The following is a 24,542-nucleotide window of genomic DNA, read 5'->3' on the forward strand; positions in this document are numbered from 1 at the left end:
GATTTTGATAGATTCCTTCGGTCGTGCTGAGAACACCGATACCAATTTTGCCAATTTTGGCTGAACTTCCTGTCCGCCATTTTGATTCATGTTGAAAACCTACTTTTTCGAACTCCTCCTAGACCGTTAGTCCAATTTTCACCAAATTTGACTCAGATCATCTTCAGACCATGCTGACAAAAAGTTATGGATTTTGTGTCGATACACGAAACCGTTTTCGTTTAGCGCATCAACGAATTTACTGGAAAGATGCCAAATTGCATCCGAGTCTGTATCTCTGCAAAGCTTTGACATATTGACACCAAATTTTATATGTGCTATTGTCACCACACTCTGACCAAGCCACATCAATTTGGTAACAGTGCCACCTATGGGTCAGAAGTAATACGCCATTCACTAAACATTAATAATGAAATTTACAAAAATGCTAATAACTTCTGTTTACATTAGCCTATTGGAATGAAACTGACGCCAATAGATTCCTTGGGTCAAGTCGAGAACATTGATACCCATTATGCCGAAATTGGCCAAACTTCCTGTCCGCCATTTTGATTAATGTACAAAACCTACTTTTTCGAACTCCTCCCAGACTGTTAGTCCGATCTTCACCAAATTTGACTCAGATCATCTTCAGACTATGCTGGCAAAAAGTTATGAATTTCGTGTCGATATACAAAACCGTTTTCATTTAGCGCATCAACAAATTTGCTGGAAAGATGCCAAACTACATCTGAGGCTGTATCTCTGCAAAGCTTCGACATAATGACGGCAAACTTTGTGTGTGTCATTGTCATTTCACACAGAACACGTCACATCAATTTGAAAACAGCACCACCTGTTGGTCAAAAGTGATAAGCCATTAAATTTTATTACGATTGGTTGTATTTATGATTTTTCAGCCATTTCAACTGATATTATCCTAAAATGGCTTAAGTTACTCACTGTTGTAGTCGGTCTGCTGCTCCTTGCCGTGCTTAACTCCTCATTCTGCCTCTTTTGTGCTTGGCCCCGCAATTGCTGCTTGCAGCTATATTTAAAAATTATGTTTTGTTGTATTTACGGTAGGAAATTTACAAAATATCTTAATGGAACATGATCTTAATATCTTAATGATTTTTGGCATAAAAGAAAGATTTATAATGTATTGTTGGCTATTGCTACAATTATAACCATGCTACTTATGACTGATTTTGTGGTCCAGGGTCACATTTAAGATTATGCATGCAGTAGATGCTGGGTTCATCTAAATACAAACAGCAGGAGTCTAGCAAAGCATTTTTTAAAACACAGTTTATTAAAAAAAGAAAATCTACACATGCCAGACTAGATGATTTTCAGGCATGAACATTCCGAAAGCACCAAACTCTAATATGTACATCTCACACACACAAAACTGGATCCGCTACTGCGCACCCCTGTCATAATCCTGTCCATATTCATTTTTAACCTGAAAAAGAAAAAATCTGGCAAAAGGCATGTTCAAGATTTCTGCACCAGTTTCCCATAACCCCCTCTGGCAGGGTCGTAGTCCTGCCTGTATTCATCTCTGACCTGGAAACAAAAAGAACAAGCTTGTAAAAACTGGCAGCTGGTGCACACATTTATATTACACTGAAACACAGCCACATAATGCTGGATTATGTAAAATAGCGCTGCATGTACACTGTGGAGCAAAAGAGAGACATATCAACAAAATACATTTAGAAAAAGGAAATCTCTTAAAAAAAAAAAAAAAAAAAAAATATATATATATATATATATATATATATATATATGACATAAGCATGAAATGGTCTCAAACATATGGACCTCACTTTTTAGGAATGTTTTTTTCTTTATTGTGTTGTGTTACTAGTAAAAAAAAAAAACATGTTTCTGAAATGTAATATATAATTATTGTGATCATAGTTATTTCATTTTGTGCTTTCACACTTACCTGGCCACCTGACTTGCCCCGGCCGTACTGTCTGCCCTCTTTAAAGCCTGCGTCCCAGTCCGTTCGGATGATCCGGTCATCCAGCCTCGTGCCATTAATAAACCTCATGGCGTTCTCGGCATCAGCACGAGTGTAATATCTTCAGATCAGCAGTTAAAGATCTGATGCTAGTTTTACAGTCTCTGTGTTTGAAAGCAAAAGTTTTTGCCGAAAATGAAATGTGATTGTGATCAAAGAGTTATTTTTTAGAACTAATATCATAAGGAATTAAATGACTTTACATTTATTTCAAAAACTGATCAGGAATTACATGCAAAAGTTAAATTGCTTAAAAGGAAAGTTCTACCAAAAATGAAAAACCTTTGTTCATTTTGCAAACCCACACACATAAAGCACATTAAATGTGATGTATAGAAACGCAAATGTGCAGTTTTGATGGAATCAAATTCAATGCAGGGACAGAAATCACTCAGGTTTAATTAAAAACATCTTAATTTGTCTTTTAAAGATAAATGAAAGTCTTAAGGGTTTGGAATGACATGATGGTGAATACATTTTGGGTGAACTATCCCTTAAGGTTTGCAGTAAACAGTGTAAAAGGATCATAAAAAACCTACAATAGGTTTGTTTTTGAGAAAACAAAAAAGATAATCATCGAACCTTACTTAAAGAGTTGAGAGAGTTAGCAGAGTGAAAGATGAAGACTCGTACGTTAAGAGCAGAATAAAACAGCATTTCACACCCTCTGGTTGTGAATTAAAAGGATACTCTACGAAACAGAAGCCACATGCGGTCTTCTTGACTTTGTCGAGGCCGATGACGATCCTCTTGACGTCTCCGCTCTTAGAGAAGAGCTCGTGCACCTGCTCCTCGGTGGTGTAGAAGGACAGGTTTCCCACGTACAGCGTGGAGCTCTGCTTCAGCAGCTTCTCCTGCTCGTAACGGTTTCCCTGCAAAGAAGACAACGTCAATTCTCCTGTGTGTTCAGATTCATTTCCAACTGCCTGAGCGAGTGAAATGAGCGAATGAAACATGCAGGAACACATTAAATTGACACTTTTATGTTACAAAGGACTTCCATTCAAAACATTAAAGAATCCTAAAGACACTACCACATTTACAGTGGTACAAAAGTATCAAATCAGCATATTATAGATTTCTGAAGGATCATGTGACACTAAAGATAAGTACAGTGCATGCATAAATATTATGCAAGTTGATATTTTGATCATATTTTTCACACCAAATTCTTCATCTTAATTCTTAAAATGCAATTAACATGCGTCTTTTCTTCTCCACCTGTTTTTTCCTGACTCTGCTGACCCAGTTAGCATTTTGCCATCCAATGGTCATGCCTTAACTTTGCAATTTCTTATTGAGTGTAAGTTAAATCTATGTTTTGGCTCATTTTATCTGTAAAAGAAAACCTGCACTTATGCATATCTGAATATAAGGATTTTTTCACTTCCAGCCTCCATGAACAATTATACAACACTTAGAAATGATTAAATACAACATCAAAGTGGTTTGGAATCTGCAAAATGTTAAAAAAAAAAAAAAAAAAAAAAAAAAAAAATACTAATAATAATAATAATATTAAAATAATATAAATAATTAATAATTATGCATGCAATGTAGTAGCTGCTGAAAATAGAGCTGTCAAATATAAAATATATTAAAATAGAAAACAGTCATCTCAAATTTAATAATACTTCCCAATATTTATTTATTTTACTATAAATGCCTTGGTGAACAAGAGAATCATTTTTTAAAAAAACAAAAAAACCTTGTAAATGTACCTTTTGAAAAGAAACTATATGCATTAAACAAATAAACACTAGTCTATTTGAGTAATAAATATAAATACTGAATATTTATTATCCAAGGACCGGCTCACAAAAGGTAACCTGTAATGTGGAAGATGTTTATAAACACATTATTCAATGAAAATTACCTATATACATTTGTATACAACTGAACTTGTACAATCTGTTGATAAATAAAAGCGAAAGAAAAAGAGAGAAAAGGTAACTATAATTTAATGGGGAGAAATAAATAAATAAAAGGTGCCAGAATGTTTGATGCATCCTTATCGAAAAGGAAAAACAATGCTCACCTTAAAATGCTGGTCTCGATACTGGCTTATATCCACATATGAGTCGCTGTAAAGAGCATTTAATTTAATAGACATGGTGAAATGAATAAAATAAACTCAGATTCAGAAAAATGTAATGTTTTTCAAAACAGCATGGACGAAGAAAACGGAAACGCGTCCTTCTTCTTATTTCAGTAGTGGTTCACACTGGTTTTACAGAGCATTAGCGCCTCCTACTGTTAGTTGAACACACACGAAGAGTTTTAGAGGACTTTTGCCTACTTTTCAGCAGGTTAAGCTAAGAGCTACCCAACTAAACAATCTCGGTCAGGCTGGTAAATAAATAAATAAATATTCATGCGTACTAATATATTCACTTCATGTGTTTCACGCGAATCTCGTTTTACCCCGCGATAGCGGCGTCAGCAGTGACGTCATTGGTGAGAACCAGCATGGATGTCAACACAAACAGCGGCTCTTCCGCGAGAGCAGAAAGAAAACAGCAAGAAAAGGCGAAAATAATACAGCGAGAGAAACAACGACAGACCATGAAGACGGTATGAATACGAGGCATTATATTATCAACACATAACGTCTTTATTAAAATTCATAGGAGCAGAAACTGTAACGACGCGAAACACAAAGCGGTGCAGCCGGTGAGACGAGCTAACAATCTTCAGTTAAAACCCCTACATAGCTTTTCATGGTAATAGTTTGTGATAAAATGCCGTTTCTATTACAGTTACAGCATGAAAACTGGTTTTGTGTCACTTTCATCGTTTAGTCAACGAAATTAATTAATCGTAGAAAGATTCTGAATTCTTCTTACACTGTTCGAAGGAGATCCAGTCTTATTTATGACTTTGTTGCAGTCACAACTTTTAAAAAAATAACTTTTTGAACAATGTAAACTTTACAGCCATAAATGGCCTGCTATAAAACACATAATTTCTTAATCAGACAACAGACAAGCATCGTAACATAAGAAAAGGAAAAGAGAAGAGGAAAACATAAAACAATCAGGGGTTTTCAGCAAGTTTAAGATTTTCTATTAAATTACAGAAGGTTAAGGCATTAAGTGACAAAAAGTAATGACATAGTTACTTATTTTTAAGAATCTGTTCTTGCAGAAATAACTTCCCAAGAATAATGATTGTGTAAATTGCTAAATCATGTGTTCCATCTTTTAAAAATAATTTTAAATAATTTTTTCTTTGTTAATACAGGTAAATCTTCAAATTTAGGAAATAACCATTTGCAAATCTTCCCAAAAGGCACAGGCAAATTTACAGTCATAAAAAAGATGTTCTGTAGTTTCAATTTGATCATCACAAAAGGAACAGTTGTTAACATCAAGACCAAATCGACATCTTAAAAATTCTCTAGAAGGATATACTTCATTAAGAATTTTAAAATGGACTTTCTTTGCTTTTGGTGCAACTGGAAATTTCAAATATTATTTTCTTAAAATTTTAACTTCTTCGTTAGGTTAGTATTGGAATATTACATTTTTATTTGAAGAAAATATAGTTTATTAACAAAAAAAAAATCCACATTACAGTATTGGATAAATGTATGTCAGTAATAGAAACTCAATTCACCAAAAGCGGAGGAAGACAAGGTGTTACATTATTTTGAGATTAATTTCAGGACATCTGAATAATAGATTGTGGGATAGCTTTGATGATGTTATCATTTTGTTTTCTGTCAAATAAATTAAATAGTGAACTAAAAGTTCATTTACTCCAGTATTATCTAATATGTGCATCACAGGCCATTTTCCTTTCTCCCACCAGTTTTTTGTAGAATAAAGACTTGTTCCTAAATACAGCATATCTACAGTTCCATTATGGGGACTGAAATTATGCTTATAGATCATTTTCCAATAAAGTAAAACCTGCTGATAAAGCGCTGATAACTTAACAGGAAGTTTCTTAAGGTCATAATCACATGTAAGGAAAAAAAAGGATTGTTGCAGTCACAACTACTGTACCTGTGGATGCCATGGTGTTTTGCCCAGTTGCAAGAAAAGGAAGTCCTTTTGTACAGCTGAGTCTGTCTTGGTTGAAGATTGAAGTGTGTGTCTGTGTCTGATCTTCACTGTGTTACAGATCTCAAAGATCCTCCAGAAGACTGAGGGTGAGTGGACGCAAGAGGAGCGGGCACTGCTGCAGACGCATCAGGACGCGGTGCAGGAGCTGAGCCGACGACAGAGCCGCAGGTTCCTGCTGAAGAGAAAACAAGAAGAGGTAGACATCAAGTGTGATACACCACTGATCATAAACAGGGTTTCTGCAGGTCTTAAAACCTTCCACAGTTTAAGACCTTTTAAAGGACTTAAGTCCAAACCGAAAGTCAAATTCATTGAGTCATGGCACTGCAAAAAATCTTCCTCTGTGTTTTTGTTTTTCAATGCAAATATCTAAACATCTTTAGATATTTAAATACATTAACTGGATATGCACAATAAATGCTTAAATCAGGATCAAATATCTGTCAATGGAGAATGAAAATCTTGTTTTCCTTTTAAATTAGATTGAGACCATTAGCATATATTTGTTCTTGTTTTAATCATAAACTCACTTAATTTTCAATGAATTTCACAGCAAATGAGATTTCTTACCATTTTGTAAATGTAAACTAAGAAAAACATCACAAACATAAGGTATGTCAATTTTGATACATTTTTATGAAGATAAACTGTTTACAAAGTTCTGGGCGACAATATAGTTACATTTTGTAATTACATAAATAAAACAAATCAGGCAGATGCTATGTAGTATATATTGCTGAACATGAGTGTACTGATCCAGATAAAATTGGATGTAATATATATATATCCAGCTTTATATAGAGAGCTGTCCGATAATGCAGTATACATTTTACAATTATATAAACAATCACAGATGATCACAGCTATGCTATTTTACTACATTCTAGTGGTTGGAAACAGAGCTGTTCAAGACTTCTTAAAGGAGAAGTCCACTTCTAGAACAACAATTCACAAATAATTTACTCACCCCCTTGTCATCCAAGATGTTCATGTCTTTCTGTCTTCAGTCGTAAAGAAATTATGGTTTTTGAGGAAAACATTGAAGCAGAGGAAAGGATTTTTCTCTATATAATGGACTTGATTGGTGCCCCGATTTAGAACTTCCAAAATGCAGTTTAAATGCAGCTTCAAAGGACTCTAAATGATCCCAGACAAGGAAGAAGGGTCTTATCTAGCGAAACGATCGGTCCATTATATGAAGAAAAATCCTGAAATGTTTTCCTCGAAAACCATAATTTCTTTACGACTGAAGACAGAAAGACATAAACATCTTGAAGGACAAGGGGGTGAGTAAATTATTTGTAAGTTGTTGTTCTGGAAGTGGACCTCTCCTTTAAGTTTTTTGGAAAATTAATATTTTCAAACTTTGAAGTGCTGCTACGATTTATTCCTTATAATAGTCTTTAAAATGTCTTAAATTTGCCTTCAAAAAAACTTGCAGAAACCCTGATACAGATACTGAACATGCATCTAAAAATTGCTTACTGTATTCATTGAAAAACTTCTATCCATTAATAGAAGCTGTTCTTCATTCAGGTTTAGTATGAATACATTCCCTGATGCTCTAAATCCAGCATGTTGGCTTTGTGCTTTAATCCAATAATTACAGTAATTAAAAATTTATTGTTGAACAAATAATACTTTGTATTATTTTTGCAATTAACAACTTAATTTTTGATTGAACCCAAAGGCTCCTCAAATCCTGTAGCTTTATAGGCTCACCAGATTTAACAGTCTCAGCAGATGCAGTATTGTTCTCCTTCTGTTTAATGAATTCTGTGTCTCCTGATTGATTTGATGCACTGCATTTTGCACATTTCACTGGTCGTATAAATGTCATTATGATGGTTGCAGGTCTTCGATGATGCTGAGAACCTGAAGACTAAAGTGAAGCAGCTGGCGGAGGCGGTGCAGCAGGCCAAGCATGTGGTCATCTACACCGGAGCAGGAATCAGTACTGTATGTCTTTCTCATCTGTGCTTTAAAATTATTTAAATATTTCTGACTTCTGCTCATTTTACTATTGGCAACAAAATAATATTAACTGTTATAATATTAAATATAAGATATGTTGTCTGTTTGTGTTGGTGTTTTGTGTAATGTGTAAGTGTATTTTCTCATCAGGCCGCCTCTATCCCAGACTATCGGGGGCCCAATGGCGTGTGGACTCAGCTGCAGAAGGGCCGATCTGTAAGGTGAGGGATTTACTATTACAGGGTCTTTACTAAAATATGGATTAAGATTTTAAGATTTAGTCCTGCTTACTGTTTGTTCCAATTGGGTGTTTTCTGGCACCACATATTCACACCTGTCTATTTTTGCATCTTTTCAGCGCATCAGATCTGAGTCGAGCTGAGCCCACCCTTACACACATGTGCATCTGGATGCTACACAAAGTGAAGATGGTGAGTGACGACATGATTTATGTGAAATGTTTCTGAGAATGATAAGAATCCCAGATAGATTACACACTCACATTAAGCAGTTTGTACTATATAGCAAATCTCAAATGCTTGATTGTTGTATCGGCGAAAAGCAAACTATATTATCACCCAGTGATATAAAAAATGTTATATGTAGTACTGTTTTGCAATGAACTCAGAAGGTAAAAGTTAAAAGGTAAAGTTACCTCCATATTTCAGTGGCTGGGAGCAGAGCTATTGAAGTCTTAAGTTATCTGTCTGTCTGTTCATTTACTTATTTATTTTACCAGCGTACATATACTCCCATAAAACGATATATGGGCCATTCTACAGAATTGGTAAAAACTGCTGTCCCACAAACAAAAATCGCATTTAAGTATAGAAATCTTAGATGTTTAGTAAGATCTTTTTATTGTCTATTAAAACCCACAGTAATATTTAAAATATCAGTAAGTTTAATATATATAAAATCATCATTTAGTGGGTACTTGCAATTGGGAGGTGGCTGTTCCGAACCCTAACCCCTACATTTCAACTTGTGAAAATTATATAAAAAAAAAAAATTGCCATCTTTTTTATTGTTGTTTTTAAAGATATCTTTTTTTCTGATTTTAACTATACTACTGTCTTCAAAAGTATGAAGAATCTTTTTGTATCTTTAAAGAGCATCTTTACCATACACCATTTTTCTATAATTAAATTCACTTTTTCCATAACAGAACTGTGCTAGCTAACCATGTGCTGATTAGCATCTTTGAGCTAGGTTCAAAAGTATCTAAAATTTTCACTACTGAAACAGTCACGATCAAAACATTTGGTAAAGTTTCGCTAGTGATATCTTTGTTTTTTTGGGTGTTATCCCATAAAATTTTTATTGCTGTAACAGTCATGACAGTTTCGACATCATTGTTTCAGCAGTGACAAAAGGGAACACACAATACTTTATTTGGGTGAAATAAAACTTTAGTAGTTATGCAATTTTTTTTGGTGTTTTACTATGTTTTAGTATGTGGGTTACAATTTTGTAACGTGATGTGGTCGCTACCAAAACATTACTAACACTACTGAAAATGTGCCGCCATGACTGAAACATGGATATTTTGTCAAAAATAAAGTATACTGAATTATCAGCTAAGATGTTTTGATAGTGTTTGGTTCATAATCAAACTAATGAATCCTTAACTTTGAAATCAGTATGATCAACCTTTTGCTGTTTACAACGAAAGATTAGATTCAAATTGCAACAAATCTCTTAAATTACACAAAATATTGTTAAAATTGTAATTGCTGTTGATTTATCTCTACAAACATTTTAATAAAATAGAAAAAAAAATGTTTACAAGGAAAATTTAAGCAAAATCTTAATAGGTCATTATAACCCTTCTAATTAAATAATATATCACTGTGTTTCAGTAATGACAAGTTTGTGGAGAGGACAAATATTCCAAAACTTTCTGAAAATACAATATGAGAATTAACTGCACAATTACTATAAATGTGTACCTTGGATATTATGCAATTTGCATACATATAAAATTTGTGGAAAAATAAATATTTTTTTTTAAGATGTTTTCAACTCTGACTTTGCACCAATGCTGTAGAAAATCTCATCTGTGATTGTTTATATCATTGTAAAATGTAAACTGCGTTATTGGACAGCTCTATATATAAAGTTTGATATGAAGAGTTCCAATGCAAAAGCCTTTGTAAGCCATCTTGGTCAAAAATTAGATAACAATACTGAGTGAATGTTCTCCACACGTATTATATAGTATGTGTTCATCAAGTACTTTCACTTCAGATGTGCTGAATCCCAGCCTCAACCCATTCAGAAGTACCGGTACTTATAAAAAGTATAAAAACCTATACATAGTAGCCAGAAAGAAATGATCATTTAAAAACGTCAGATGTACTTAGAGGCTTTTGCCTCTGAGCTCTTTATATATATACAGAGCCCTCCATAAGTATTGGAACAGTAAAGACAAAATTGCTCTGTTTGTTGTGAAGTCAAGAAATCTGTAAATATGATTAAAAGATGAATATTAGACAAAACTACAGAATGTCACATTTTATTATTGGGTGTTTCAACACGTAAATGTTTTACCAGCTAAGAAGATCAGCACTTTTAGAGTTTATCCTACTATCTGATGTGAGCATAAGTATTGGAACAGCTGCCTCACAGGCCGTTCAGTGTCCTGTTGCATTATTTGTTCAGATATTAAAAGCAGGGAATGTCTCGTATCAGTTATATCCATTGCTTCTGCATTCTGAGTCTTGCATTCAATAATGACACACAAAACAGGATGAAGACGAGGAAGTTGACTCTGAGAGAAAAGCAAGCAATTTGGATTCTAAAAGAAAAGTGGAAGTCATTTAGAGCTATAGCAAAAACAAAGGGTGTGGAGAAATCAAGAACTTGAAGACCTCCGAAAACAGTAGCAGCCAACAATGACCTGATCAGCTGAGAAAAACAACAGGAGGTGATGACAGGCAAATCACAAAAGCTGTGAAAATGACCCCTAAAATACATGTCTGTAAAATCACTAACAACCTCCAGAAAGCTGGGCTGATGCTCTGACAATCTACTGTCCACAGGAGACTTTAATTACTGAAGCTACACAGCAAGATACAAACCTCTGACCGGCACCAAAAATAGAAAGGCAAGATTAGAGTTTGCGAAAGCCAAGAGAGTTTTGGAACAGAGTTTTACGGACCGATGAGACAAAATGAACCTTTATCTAAGTGATGGGAAATCGAAAGTGTGGAGAGAAAAGGGAACTGCAAATGATCCTAAGCATACAACATTATCTGTAAAACCTAGTGGAGGTGGTGTCATGGCGTGGGCATGCATGGCTGTCTTGGTAATAGGCTGTCTCAATTTTCATGATGACGTAATGTATGATGGCAGCAGCAGAATGAATTTGTAAGGGTACAAAACCATCTTGGCTACCAATATTCAAGAAAATGCCACCAGACTCATCAGAAAGCGCTTCACATTGCATCAGGACAATGACCCAAAACACCCTGCCAGTTCAGTCAAGGAGTTTATCAGGGGAAAAAAATGTAAAGTCTTAGAATACCCAAATCAATCTCCAGATTTAAATCCGATTGAACATGAATTTCTCCAGCTGAAGAGGAGACTAAAGGCAGAAACTCCCCAAAACAAGCAACAGTTGGAATTGGCTGCATTAAAGGCTGGGAAAAGCATTTCAAATGATGAGACCAAGAGTCTGGTGATGTCTATGGATCGCAGACTCACTGCTCTGATTGCATGCAAGGGATCTGCAACAAAATTATAGCTTTTAGTCTTTTACATCTGCCTTAAGTTCAGCTGTCCCAATACTTATGCTCACATCAAATAGTGGGATGAACTCCAAAAACACTTATCTTTTTATTTGGTAAAACATGTATGCCGTCTTAGTTGGTAAAACATTTATGTGTTAAAACACCCAATAATAAAATTCAGTAGTTTTGTCTCATATATGTTGCATTCAGCTGGATTGCAATCTGGATACAATATAATCATGTAAAGCAGTCTATACTACATAGCATCTGCCTAGCAGCTGTGTGACTTTTTTTTTTTTTTTTTTTTTTAATTTCATCACAAAATGTAATTGTATTGACTCGATATTGATTGGTTGTTTATCACCACAAAATGTACCTATATTATCACCCAGCTACAATATAGTCTAGCTAAATAAAGGGCTGCACAATTAGCTGAATTTCTAATCGTGATTACAATTACAGATACCACAATGATGTTTGTTTTGTTTGTTTGTTTGTTTGTTTTTTTTACTTTTTTTATATTTAAAGAAGAAACTATACATAAAAAAGGTGGCATGCAGTTGCTTCAAACAATGAATGATGTTTTGAATAGCTTTGAAGGAAAGCTATTTTTTTCCACTGTAAATTGTGATAATCGTAATTAATAATTGAAATTACAATTTCAAGGTAATAATCGACAATTATGATTTTTGTCATAATCGTGCAGCCCTAAGCTAAATGCAACTATAAGGCATAAAGATATTGTAAACATTATGCTTTTCTATAAAGCTACATTAAAACAATGTGTATTGTGAAAAGTGCAGTATAACTTGACTTTGAATAACTTTTGCAGGTTCAGCATGTGGTCTCACAGAACTGTGATGGTCTTCACCTGCGCAGTGGTTTGCCCAGAAACGCTCTCTCTGAACTCCACGGAAACATGTTCATTGAGGTCTGTGGATGAGATTTGTTTTAAATTTGTCATAAATTTAAAGTAAAAATGTCTGAATTCACTTGGATCTCAAAATCCATGTTGAGGTCTATGCAGGACTGGTTTTTCCTTCCGGTTTCAGAGTTTAGATTAAAATGTGAAAGCTGTAATATCAAACATTTTTTAATCTTCCCTTCTGTCATTCCTCCTGTCACACAGGTATGTGATTCCTGTTCTCCAGCACGGGAGTTTATCAGGCTGTTTGACGTGACCGAGCGCACGGCTCTGCACAGACACGGGACGGGCCGCCTGTGTCTTTACTGCAGAGCAGAGCTCAGAGACACCATAGTGCATTTCGGTGAACGTGGCACTCTGGAACAGCCGCTCAACTGGAAGGGGGCAGCTGAGGCCGCACAGCAGGCTGACGTCATCCTCTGTTTGGGCTCAAGTTTGAAGGTGAGGATATGACTGGTACAGGTTGAAGGGACAGTTCACCCAAAATTGAAAATTCTGTTATCATTTACTAGGGTTGGGTATCGAAAATTGATTCCGATTCCAAAATCGGATATTTAAGGACAGGAATCGGATACTTGTGAAATTGAAATTTTGATTCCGCCTATCGATTCATATGTGCAATTCTTTTTTTTTTTTTTTTTTTTTTTTTTTTTCATCTGTGAGGACCCGACCTAACGATCTGCCAGGACCTTGCTCGTTAGTATTCTGAGTTCTAAAATTCATTCCCAAACCTCATTCCCTACATTCGTTCACTACTTTTTACCCACAGTGCATTCTGATTTCGAGTGTACAACCGATGTACACTCACTGAAGCACTATATCCCACAATCCAATGCGGAGAGCCAACGAGCTGAAAGAGAGAGCTGGATCGAACGAGTTTGAATGAGAGTTGCCCTTTACATCTTTATTATTTCTGCTTTAATGTTTATTCCATGCATTATTTATATCAAAATATATTAAATAGGCATTAACTCAATTTAATATTTTACTAATTTACTGAGGTGGCATATTTGTTAATTTACAAAAAATGATGATAACGTGGATATTTAAAATTGTTCGTTGGTACTGTTTTCATTCTGTAAAATTAACGGTCGCCTGAGGGCGCTCTACAACCATTGGCATATACGCTTCTTGGGAGAGTTCCAGGATACAACAAACAATAAATACATACAATTATGAATGTGTTAATGTGTATTTATTTTTGTTCAGAGTATTTTAATAGTATTTAATGATTATGAACATATAAGCATTTCAAAACAAATTAATACCATTTATGAAACCATAAAGCTGACGTGGAGGTATGTATAATTACAAGTGTTATTGCTATGTAATACATGTACATGTAATATAAAAGTACATATGTGACAAGGATGTTTTTTTGCAAAGTGTATACATCACCGTCCGAATCCGTTCACTTCATTTCGTTCACTCTTTCTGATAGGCAGTCCACTCAACAGCCATTCACTTTATAGGGATTAGTGAATGAGTGAACGAGTGCGCGATTTCGGACACAGCTTAAGTCATAGTGCTCCAAAGAATGGCTACACTTGCGATCAGAAGTCGAAAAAGCAAAGTAGTCTATAATATTTGTGATAAGCTAAACATCTTGCAATAGATGTGTCACCACCAATATGATAAAGCCTTTTAATTTAACAGATCGTTAAAGATCACAAACACGATTCAAATACCAACGTGATTCTGATCCTAAATCACCATGATTCATCTGTTTGATTCCTCAACGTTTCTTCCGTGCAGTGTATGACCAGTGTGAAAATTGTTTTTTTTTTTTTTTTTTTTTTTTTTTTTTTTTTTTAACATTTTGAGCGTTCGTGCTGCCACTGATCTAAAGAGAGACACTGTCATGTATATGAATGAAACAGTTTCACTGTCTTTTCAAACACACAGTTCATTATTTCTGTGTTACAAACACTCAAATAATCACAGAAGTACTGCGATAAAAGTTCATAGTTTGGATATCTGATATGTACGGTAGAGATCAAAATAGAGTAAATCATCCTTTTGAAAGTTAATTTGACATTCCACATAATGTTAAAGATTTATTGATTACGTCGTTTTGCCAGTAGATGACGAAAGGGGGCTGTTAATAACGTATTTGCCTGATCATTCATTCAAAAACACTGATTCATCCAGTAATGAACCAAGTAAATCTTGAGGGAAACACTGAATCATTTACTTATAAATTAGGCCTACATGTGATTGTTTAGTTGTCTAATGTTTTTTTCTACAGAATCGTAAGAGAACAACAACTTCCATTTAAAAACAACAACAACAACCCAATTTATCCAGAATCACGCAACTCTGTTTTGCAAACAGCTCTTAAGTGAATCTTGTTTTTATGTAGCCTGTTGATTTTTATTCATGGTATTGAGCTGCAACTAAATGTTTAGCAAAAAAAGAAACAGAATAAATATGCTTGATGAATAAAAGATATTCATATTGGAATCGAAAAGAATCGTAATTGTTAAGCAGAATCGGAATTGGAATCAGAATTGATAATATTCTAACTATACCCAACCCTATCATTTACTCACCCTTATTCTGTTCCAAACCTGCATGAGTTTCTTTCTTGTGCTGAACACAAAAGACATTTTGAAGAATCTTGGTAACCAAATAGTTTTGTATTTTGGAACTGAAACAAAATTTCTTTAAAATATATTATATTCCAATATGTTATGTTCCAAAGTTGGTCATACATGTTTTGGAATGCATGAGAGTGAGTAAATGATGACATTTTTATTTTGGGGTGAACTATCTAGAAGGGGCATGACTTCAGTCTCAGGCTGCTGGTACCATGCATGGATGAAACATGACCTAGTTTGGAGGCATTGCTTGGTATTTTTGTGTTATGTTTTTTATGTAACCCGCAGCAATAAGAGATCTTGTATATCTGCAATATTTGTCAAAATGATAGTGTTTTGTACTAAATAATGAAGCTGATGCCATGTGTTGTGTGTTTGTCTATCAGGTGTTAAAGAAATACTCATGCTTGTGGTGCATGAACAGACCAGCCAACAAAAGACCAAAGCTGTACATTGTAAATCTACAGGTAATATTTCCTTTCATTAAACCACTCAATTCTTCTGTTGTTCATAAAATGTGTTCAGTTTACATGATCTAACAGGTTGATTTCTTTTCTTTATTTTAGTGGACACCGAAAGATAACTTGGCTACTCTGAAAATTCATGGCAAGTGTGATGCTGTGATGGGTCTTCTCATGGAGGAGCTGGGCTTGGAAATTCCGGTTTACAACAGGCAAGACCCACATTTTTTGCTTAAATCTGACACAAGATCAGATTTTTTTTCTAGGCCACTTTTGAATGTGGATGCATATCCGATATCTGGACATCTGACCTACTTCTAAACACACATATACGATTCCACTCAGAACTCCTGTTGCTTAACTTTGATGAATCGCAAGTTACATTTGCCCATAAAGATAGCATTTTAATGCCGGCGTGCTGTATGCATCACATTTTATTGCAATGGAAACTTTATACAGGTAGGAAATGACACATTCAGGAGTTGGTTTTCAACCCCTGCCTTGTGAATTTTATAAATACAACACCTTATATTTCTCAGCAATGAGGTGATCACTTTTTTGTAATTAAATCAACAAGCTTCTCTTGTTCGCAAGCTTCACACTCGTTTGTGTTTCTCTCTCTTTCACTTTGAATTTATCTTGGTGCTACTATATTTCACTACAGAATTCTACAAGCATTAACAAGCTGTAGATAAAATAACAAATTAAAATTACCACTACTTTATCCGTTCAGTTAGATTTTGCGCTGTAAAACATCCATGACAGCTGTTGTCCATGCTGGGAAATAATAATGGCCACTCAATGCGAGTTATATAAATAATTTTAATAGCACAGCCATTCAAAACCCAAGGGTCTACCATGTGCATAGTAAAGCAATCACTGACAATCATTTTGGACAGGAATTAATGTAAACACAGATATCGGATATCAGTCGTGTCTAAAGTGAATGTAAACAGGTGAGCCAAAAAATCAGATATGGTTAAAAGATCAGATCTGTGCATTAAGACTTAAGATTAGCAGGGGAAAAGTTTTATTCAGTGCCACATTGTGAATAATTGTCAAATTAGAACCAGTTTTAGTTGGGGATGTCACAGCTACTTAATGTTTTTGCTAAAATCTCTCCATCTTCTATTAAGAGCTGCATTGATGATGTATTTTTGTAGGCCAGTCTGGAAGTTAGTATCACCCAATAGTTTTTTTTTTTTTTTTTTTTTTTTTCCATTGGTCCATGGATTGTTTCAGAAAATAAGCTCTGTGATCAACAAAACATTTACACAACTTTTATGAATTTTGAAGCCTACATACAATTACTGCAAGTAGAAAGCCAAATGTAGGCTATAAGTGAACTTCACCAGGGTCACCTGACTTTTTCCCCTGAACGTTTGAGTTGGTTTACACAGGGTTCCTACCCATTTTCCATTTCAAAATTACATACTTTTCCACACTCACATTTACAAACCTCTCATTAGATTTTCAGACCAAATTTAATATAAATGGTTCATAGAGCATTGTTTTCAGCTTCATATTTGTTATATAGTAGAGCCATCTGTAAATATATCTTTTACATGCACACAAGAAACCTTTTTTGTGCCCTCGAGAAACTATTTACATGCTTATGCATTACAATTTCTAGTTTTATACAACCTATTTCCTTTGTGCATCACTATGAATAAATCCAGAGCATGGTTGCACATGAATTAACAGAGATCTACTTGCTCAAAATTTGGCTTTTCTTATTGTATTATCTCTAATATCAAAGCATAATGTCTAATACACATCCTCTGTGGCAGCACAGAAATCATGACACGAAATAGGCTGATAACAAAATTTGGCAAGTTCAAGGGTCTGTTAAAAAGACTGGTACTGAAAAAAATGTTTTATTATACAATATGCCTAGGTCTCTTTAATGCATAGGTGTCTCAGTGTGCATTGTCCTACATGCTAAGTTTAATGTTTTGCGCACATAAAAAGTCTGTATATTTTTTATTTTTTACAAAGGTTCTTGAGGCTATGTAATACAGTGCTAACAATATTGTGAGAAGAAATCCAAAATGCTTAGAACTTCTGCATTTTGCATAATCAAAAAGTGCATATTTGTCAATCACTAAACAGTCACTGAGCAGCGGCTATGAAATCTCACTTCTTGTACAATAAATTTATTTTTATTAAATTCTTAAGTTTCTATTATAAAAACTAAATGGGGCAAAAAACTGGGAACACAAATATTTTTTTCCATATTCTGCTTTCTTTTTTCCATATTTTCCCAGAATTGGAAAATACCTAAATACAAAACACTGAATGTAAACAGTGCCACTGAACTGAATGAAACTCACATATTTTGCTGATTATTGCTGTTGAAAATGGTCAATTATTGTAATGATTTGGGCTGTACCAACTGGTCGGACCGGGAAAACACATTTGGAGTACTTCAGACTGCCAAAAGTTAGAATAAATCAAGGAGAAGAGTGCAAAAAACTGTCTGAGGAACAAAAGGTGTTTGTGGTTGGCGAACTGGACCAGGATTTCCAGGGCAAGAATCTTGACAACATTCATGTTTGTTCTTATTTCCAGTCAGGTAGGTGAAATATTAGGTTAATATTTTCATTAATACTGCTCGTATGCATCTTTGCCACCTATTAATGTTAGTTTGTCAAAATATTGCGCCCGCTCCTGCTTACTGAGTCATTCTCTATATGATTTAGCAGCTTCCACACATTTTTCTGTGGTTTAAACAGCATAAATTAGCAGAACAATGTATTCAGCAGTACATTAACTGTGCTGTTTTTTTACATTTATCGCCGGTATGGCTACGCATCCGGGTAACTGACCAAACCATGAAGTAAGTGCAAAACCCTCTATTGTTTTTTTCTGAATAACAGATCACAAGACCCCATCTTCAGCTTGGCTAAACCACTCAGTCCACAAGAGCAGAGGAGTCACACTCGTAAAGAGATAGCTCCACCTTCTGATCTGGAGGATGCTTCGCAAGACGCGCAGGCTCAGGGTGAAGCTACTGCGGTGCAAGGTGGCTGGTTTGGAAGAGGTTACGCCAAAGCAAGGAGGAAAAAGTAGACCTAAAAAGCATGAGATGCCACACAGCTGCTCAGTTGGGATAGGACAATGTTCGCTCCCAACACACTCACTGCTTGAATACATGTTTCTGATAGGCCATTACTGATGAACGTATTGTTACAACAGGTTATAGTATAAGCAGGTTGGCAGGTTCACATGATGGTTTGGCTTTGCTAAGTGCACTTTATGACCAATCTCAGGTTTACAGAAGAAGCAATATATGATTCTTATAACAGACGATTTTTTGTTGTTTTTTCACTTAAAATTTAAGTCACTTACTTACACATATGATGTTCCAAAAACTAAGAAAAAAATGCTGTTTTCCATACAGATGGAAACAAATAAAGACACGTCTTTTTAAACTCTCAAAAAGTAGCATGAAAGTACAATACTTGTTCTTTGGTGACAGACAGAATGAAACTTGCTATAAAGAAGAGCGAGGACATTCTGATAAACGTTTCAAGTTAGAACAACTTGTGTGTGAGTAAATGACAGCTTTCATTGTTTGTGTTCGACTTTAGAATATAGTTGTTTACATGAAGTCAGTGTTACTGGATTGAGTAAAAATGAATGCTTTATTTCAGTCCACTATGAAAAGAATTAATGAATTGTATTACTTTAATGAATTAGATATACAGTTCCTCAACCAAATAATAGATTGTGTATATTTCAATCTAATGAATTGTTTATGTTGACCCTTAACATGGTGCTATAACTGATTACATTTTAACCCTCCATGTTTAAATATTGGATTTTATCTATACATATGAGCGACAAAACCCTCACGTGTGGACTTTATTATAATTGTAATAACTTGAACTGAGATAAATGTTTGCACAGATGTGCTGGTTGATTTTGGATGCTGTTTGTGTGAAAACAAGACTGCTGTAAGTGCCATTACTTGTACGTCTTTAATTATTTTGTTCATTTTGTCTCAGTTTACACAGGCATTTTATTTCAGATGAGTGGATTTCTGTGTACTACTGTACAGAAAACTTGAGTATTTGTGGATTTACATGATGTATTAAAAATAAATGAAAGTGGTTTCAGCATCTACCACAATAATACACTTGCCATCACTTAGTGTGATTTTTTTTTTTGTTTGGTTTTTTTTTTTTTTTTTTTTTTTTTTAAAAATACACACAGGATGAAAGTTAGTTTTTGTATTCAGCTGCTGCTTTTGAGCTTTTTTATTGCATCGATGAGCTCTGGAAAGGCTGTGTCCTGGAAATGTCCGCGGTCCGAGTATTTCTGTAAATCTGCCTTTAGTCCATCAGCCACTTCCTGTTGCTCTTCCCAGGGCAGGAATGGGTCGTCTGTAGATCCGAACTGAATTATGTGCTTCACATTTGTTCTGATCTTTTCCCATTCCCATGCCCGGTTGAAATATCCTGAACGTAATACGAGAAGGCACATGAGTCACACTGATGATGACTGATGTTATGAGCAGTGCTGTCAAATCGATTAATCGCATCCAAAATAAAGGTTTGTGATTACACAATAAATATGTGTGTACATGTATATAAATATACACACTACATACACATTATGTAAACACAAACTTGTATTTTGCATGTGATTAATCACAATTATTCGATTTGGCAGCACTAGTTATGATTTTTACTAAAACTCACCACTTTCGCGTTCATTCTCATTACCCAGGTCTGATGTGTACGCGCCTACCAGAATAATGGCAAAAACTTTGTGTTTTTCTGCATACCTGAAAGCAAGCAATCGGTTGAAAACACAAAGTTTAGAAATATGTGTTGTTACACATATAAAGCCATGCATTCAGTCAGATTAGTAGCAAATTGTTTGGAGCTATAAGTATATGTTAATATTTTAAAAATGTGCTGGCTCAGACATTGATCATTCAAGTGATGAATCGTGATAAATCGGATCCTTACGAAGAATCTCTTCAAATTTATCCTTGCATTTGATTCATATCAGCAGGAGAAAAGTAAATCGAAATATAAGCAGAAATGTATAAATGACATGTCCTTTTAAATGGTTATAACATGCATGAATCCAAACCTACTCAAATACGCTGACAGGCAGAATCACTCACTACTACCTCATGGCTGCAGCCGCTCCTGAACTGTGTCCGATGATGAGCGTTTCTTCATCACATTCCAGGTCCTCCTTCATGAACGGTAGCCAGATGCTCTCTCTGGCAGTTACTGTCAGATTAAATATAATACATTACACCAGACATATATGACTCACATCTCCTGTAATAGTTTTGTGAATTTATACTACCAGGATCCGGCATTTTCTTCAGTGCACAAGACAGATCAGGAATCTGCTAAATGATTTTTTTAAAAAATACAACATTAGTATTCAATCACTTTAACCTTAATAAAAGTATCATATTTAATATGCAAATATCTACTGATTCAATATTATCAACATGATCAAAACTTGGGTGGTAAACCACCCTCAGATCTATGGCTTTTGTCATTTAAACACATTAAAATACACAAATTCACAAACTTTTTTGTCAACAGAACTTCTTTCACCTAATACATTTACTTGAAGTACCCCTGGGATTTTAAAATAAATATTTTAATAATGAAGTATCACATTTGCATGTTAACTGGTTCTCTGAAGTTGGTTATAGTCAAATAACATGCATAAAGTTTTTTTATTTTGATTGGTTTGGTTTAGTTTAACATTTTTTATGATTTAATTAATTATTAGTTTTCCATTAAACTCATAAACCTCCTGCAGTTCCTTCACAAGCACCAGTTTGGGAAACCTTGATGTGATGATGCACTTCATGTTTTTTAATAACAACAAATGGAATATATTTTCTTACTCTTTGTATTTTTATGCCAATATGATACAATATTATCAAATTTAAATCAATGTGATAAATGAGTTAGGTCAAACGCAATCTAAAAGTAATCAAAAAGTAGTCTATTTATATTACCTAAAATTTGTAATGTAATGGATTACATTATGTTACTTTGTAATCAGTAACGGATCGCAATTTGTAAGTAATCTACCAAGATCTGATTGTTAGTAACATGTAAAGATGAACATTTACTGGACTAAAGCAACAGAGAAAAATATTGTGTTATGTTTGATATCAGGCTTTTAAGGTTTATTTGTACATCTCTCAATCATCATTGTGCTGCAGTGCACTATATGTTTTGATTTTATTAAAATCTCATTGATTTACATCACAAGTATCAGAATTCTCATCTTACAAATATATAGCAAATATGCATATTTTTCCTCAGTTTGGGTCTCTACATTTTGTTACTGAGGCCCTAGGGACATGGTGGTGAAAAAAAAAATCAGGGTGGGAGGAAAAATTTTTTTCATATTTTTTGCGTTCTCTCCCAAAACCAGCTGAGTTCGGACAAACTCTTCCTGTTAACTTTACAGCTTGTAGTGGTCCCTATAGTTTGCACGTTCGCAACTGAGCGATTCATAGAGTTCGATTTTGAACTTGGACTCAAGTAGGCTATTATATAAATACACCAAGGCACGATTTTGGGACATTCTAAAATGTAAAATACTGTTCACTGTGAGTAATGCTAAGGGTATTAATATTAAAATTGTTATTAGTATTAATAACATTTATTAATACCGAACTGGTCGTCCGCTGTCACTGTTTTAGTACATTAATCCACATTAAGTGTTTTAGAATGTTCCAAAATCGTGCCTTAAACTTCTTAAATTTAAATTTAAACTTAAATTTAATCGTGCAATTAAATGACTGTATTTCTATAATAGGCCACTTGAGTCCAAGGTCACTATAAAACTCTTATGAACCGCTCCGTTGTGAACATACTGAGCTGAGTAAACAGAAAGTGTTTGTCTGAACTCAACTGGTTTTGCTAGAGTATGCAAAAAAAAAAAGTCCTCTCACCCTGATCTTTTTTCCCCCACCGCCGCGTATTTTTTCCTTTCCATTTCAAGAAAATTATTTCCAGATTACTATTTGACATGTCAAGCTTTTGCAGGGTTACGTGAGGTAAAATGAATCGTGTCTGTCACTATATGACAGCTGAATGATCTCCGTTATGATTTCATAGTCACTAGCTGAAGTCATCGTACCTCGTTTATTTGTTTCTTTGTCCATCCATACCAGTTGAGCTCCACAGTATTCTCGGCGCCGTTTCCCGGCACAATCACTACTCTCTCCAGAGGCATTATAACCTCCCTAACTATAACTTAAGCTCCTCAAACCGAAACTTCTCAAACCGAAATGAATACAACGCGAAGGTTGGGAAGAACGAGAAGGGTGTGCCTGCACAACAGAAGAGGCTGCAGTTTTAGGACCGCAGATCTAGGACCCTATTTTTTTTTGTAACAGGGCCACCTATCGAATTGGAAGATATAGTGGAGGCTGCAGTTTTCAGAACCTTGACTTGACTTGGCATTTATAGGACCCTAGTGTTTTAGTTTGTAGTACTCTTTGTACACGTTGTTAAAGATATTGACTCTCAGGAACATTTTTTTTTATTTCCATTGTGATATGTTGATTACAAAGTGTGTAATACCTGCTTTTGAGTCACAATTGAAACAAATTAATTTACGCATAACATATAAAGGAAAAATTTATTTAAACAACTGAAACAGTGGAGTATCTTAAGTCTTAGTTTCTTAAAATATAAACAAAGACAGATATTTCAAAGTTTGCAGCGAGGCAAGACACTTCACATTTTAAGGCAGCTGGGTTACTTATCCATCTGTTAAGTTTAACAAACACAAATATCTAAGTTGTTGCTTAGTACAACTTATCATTTCAAGTTGACTAAACTTATTTTAGTTGACTGAACTTAAAATTTTAAGCAGGGTAACAAATTATTTTAAGATAACTCAACAAATTGTGTTTTTTTTTTTTGTTTTACAGTGTAGGATTCGAACTCGGGATGTAATCAGCAAAATAGACGATGAAGTTGTCCGTAGTTCCATCTATCCACTTGTTAGCCATTTTCAAGACAAGTAAAAGCTTTAAAAAAACTTACAAAAAAACTAACTTAAGTATTTTAAATCATAGGATAAAATGTGAAAATACCTTGAGCTTGTGTGTTTACCACCAGTCTTATTTCAGATATTTAACCAAAAACCCATTGACTTTCAGACAGTAGAGCTGGAAGTGTTAATATGCTTGTTTTTGTTTGTTTGTTGGCTAAAAGGCTTGTTTTCTGTATAGAGTCTTTAACGACACATCATCAGTCAGCCATATTGACAGCAGTGAATGTAAACAAAACTGAAACAAAGCTTGCATATTTTGTTCATTATTGCTGCTGAAAACATAAGTTATTGTCATGTTTTGGCCCATACTAATTGGTCAGGCCAGGAAAAGCACTTGCAGTACTACAGACTGCCAAAAGATAACAAATCAAAGACAAAAGTGCAAAAAAAAAAAAAAAAAACTGTCTGAGGAGCAAAAGGTGTTTGTGATTGGCCAAACTGACCCAGGATTCCCAGGGCAAAATCTTGACAACATTCGTGTTTGTTCTTATCATTTCCAGTCAGGTAGGGTTCTTTCTTACTAAATCCTTCTCTATAGGATTTAGCAGCTTTAGCACATGTTTTTTCCATGGTTTAAACAACATAAACTAGCAGAACAATTTATTCAGTAGTACATTAACTGTGCTCATACAACTGTGCCCATGCTGTTGTTTACATCCGAGTATCGCCAATATGGCTGCACATCCGGGTAACTGACCAA

At 34.7% G+C, this 24,542-nt stretch overlaps 3 protein-coding genes across 4 annotated transcripts; 1 reads left to right on the forward strand and 2 right to left on the reverse strand.

The window, feature by feature from the left end:
• Positions 1 to 1,272: 1,272 nt before the first annotated feature.
• Positions 1,273 to 4,372, reverse strand: ncbp2 (nuclear cap binding protein subunit 2). Its single transcript, XM_051094202.1, has 4 exons — positions 4,053 to 4,372; positions 2,705 to 2,886; positions 1,937 to 2,075; positions 1,273 to 1,551 (listed from the first exon to the last, which is right to left on the reverse strand). The coding sequence occupies exons 1-4, from the start codon at positions 4,125 to 4,127 to the stop codon at positions 1,480 to 1,482; spliced, it is 468 nt and encodes a 155-aa protein (XP_050950159.1). The 5' UTR covers positions 4,128 to 4,372; the 3' UTR covers positions 1,273 to 1,479.
• A 105-nt stretch (positions 4,373 to 4,477) lies between these two features.
• sirt7 (sirtuin 7) lies at positions 4,478 to 19,987 on the forward strand. Its single transcript, XM_051094729.1, has 10 exons — positions 4,478 to 4,588; positions 6,143 to 6,280; positions 7,939 to 8,043; positions 8,209 to 8,279; positions 8,417 to 8,489; positions 12,625 to 12,723; positions 12,922 to 13,158; positions 15,704 to 15,784; positions 15,884 to 15,990; positions 18,658 to 19,987. The coding sequence occupies exons 1-10, from the start codon at positions 4,484 to 4,486 to the stop codon at positions 18,848 to 18,850; spliced, it is 1,209 nt and encodes a 402-aa protein (XP_050950686.1). The 5' UTR covers positions 4,478 to 4,483; the 3' UTR covers positions 18,851 to 19,987.
• Positions 19,743 to 23,145, reverse strand: LOC127153564 (putative hydrolase RBBP9). Of its 2 annotated transcripts, none has more exons than XM_051094731.1 (5): positions 22,919 to 23,145; positions 21,110 to 21,152; positions 20,925 to 21,030; positions 20,485 to 20,570; positions 19,743 to 20,241 (listed from the first exon to the last, which is right to left on the reverse strand). In XM_051094731.1, the coding sequence occupies exons 1-5, from the start codon at positions 23,012 to 23,014 to the stop codon at positions 20,018 to 20,020; spliced, it is 555 nt and encodes a 184-aa protein (XP_050950688.1). In that variant the 5' UTR covers positions 23,015 to 23,145; the 3' UTR covers positions 19,743 to 20,017. The 2 variants fall into 2 exon arrangements, with proteins under 2 accessions (XP_050950688.1, XP_050950687.1); XM_051094730.1 differs by having other exon boundaries at positions 21,110 to 21,155; positions 22,919 to 23,143.
• Positions 23,146 to 24,542: the final 1,397 nt, after the last annotated feature.

Source organism: Labeo rohita, chromosome 22 (genome assembly GCF_022985175.1).
Source record: "Labeo rohita strain BAU-BD-2019 chromosome 22, IGBB_LRoh.1.0, whole genome shotgun sequence".
In the NCBI taxonomy this organism is placed as follows: Eukaryota; Metazoa; Chordata; class Actinopteri; order Cypriniformes; family Cyprinidae; genus Labeo; species Labeo rohita.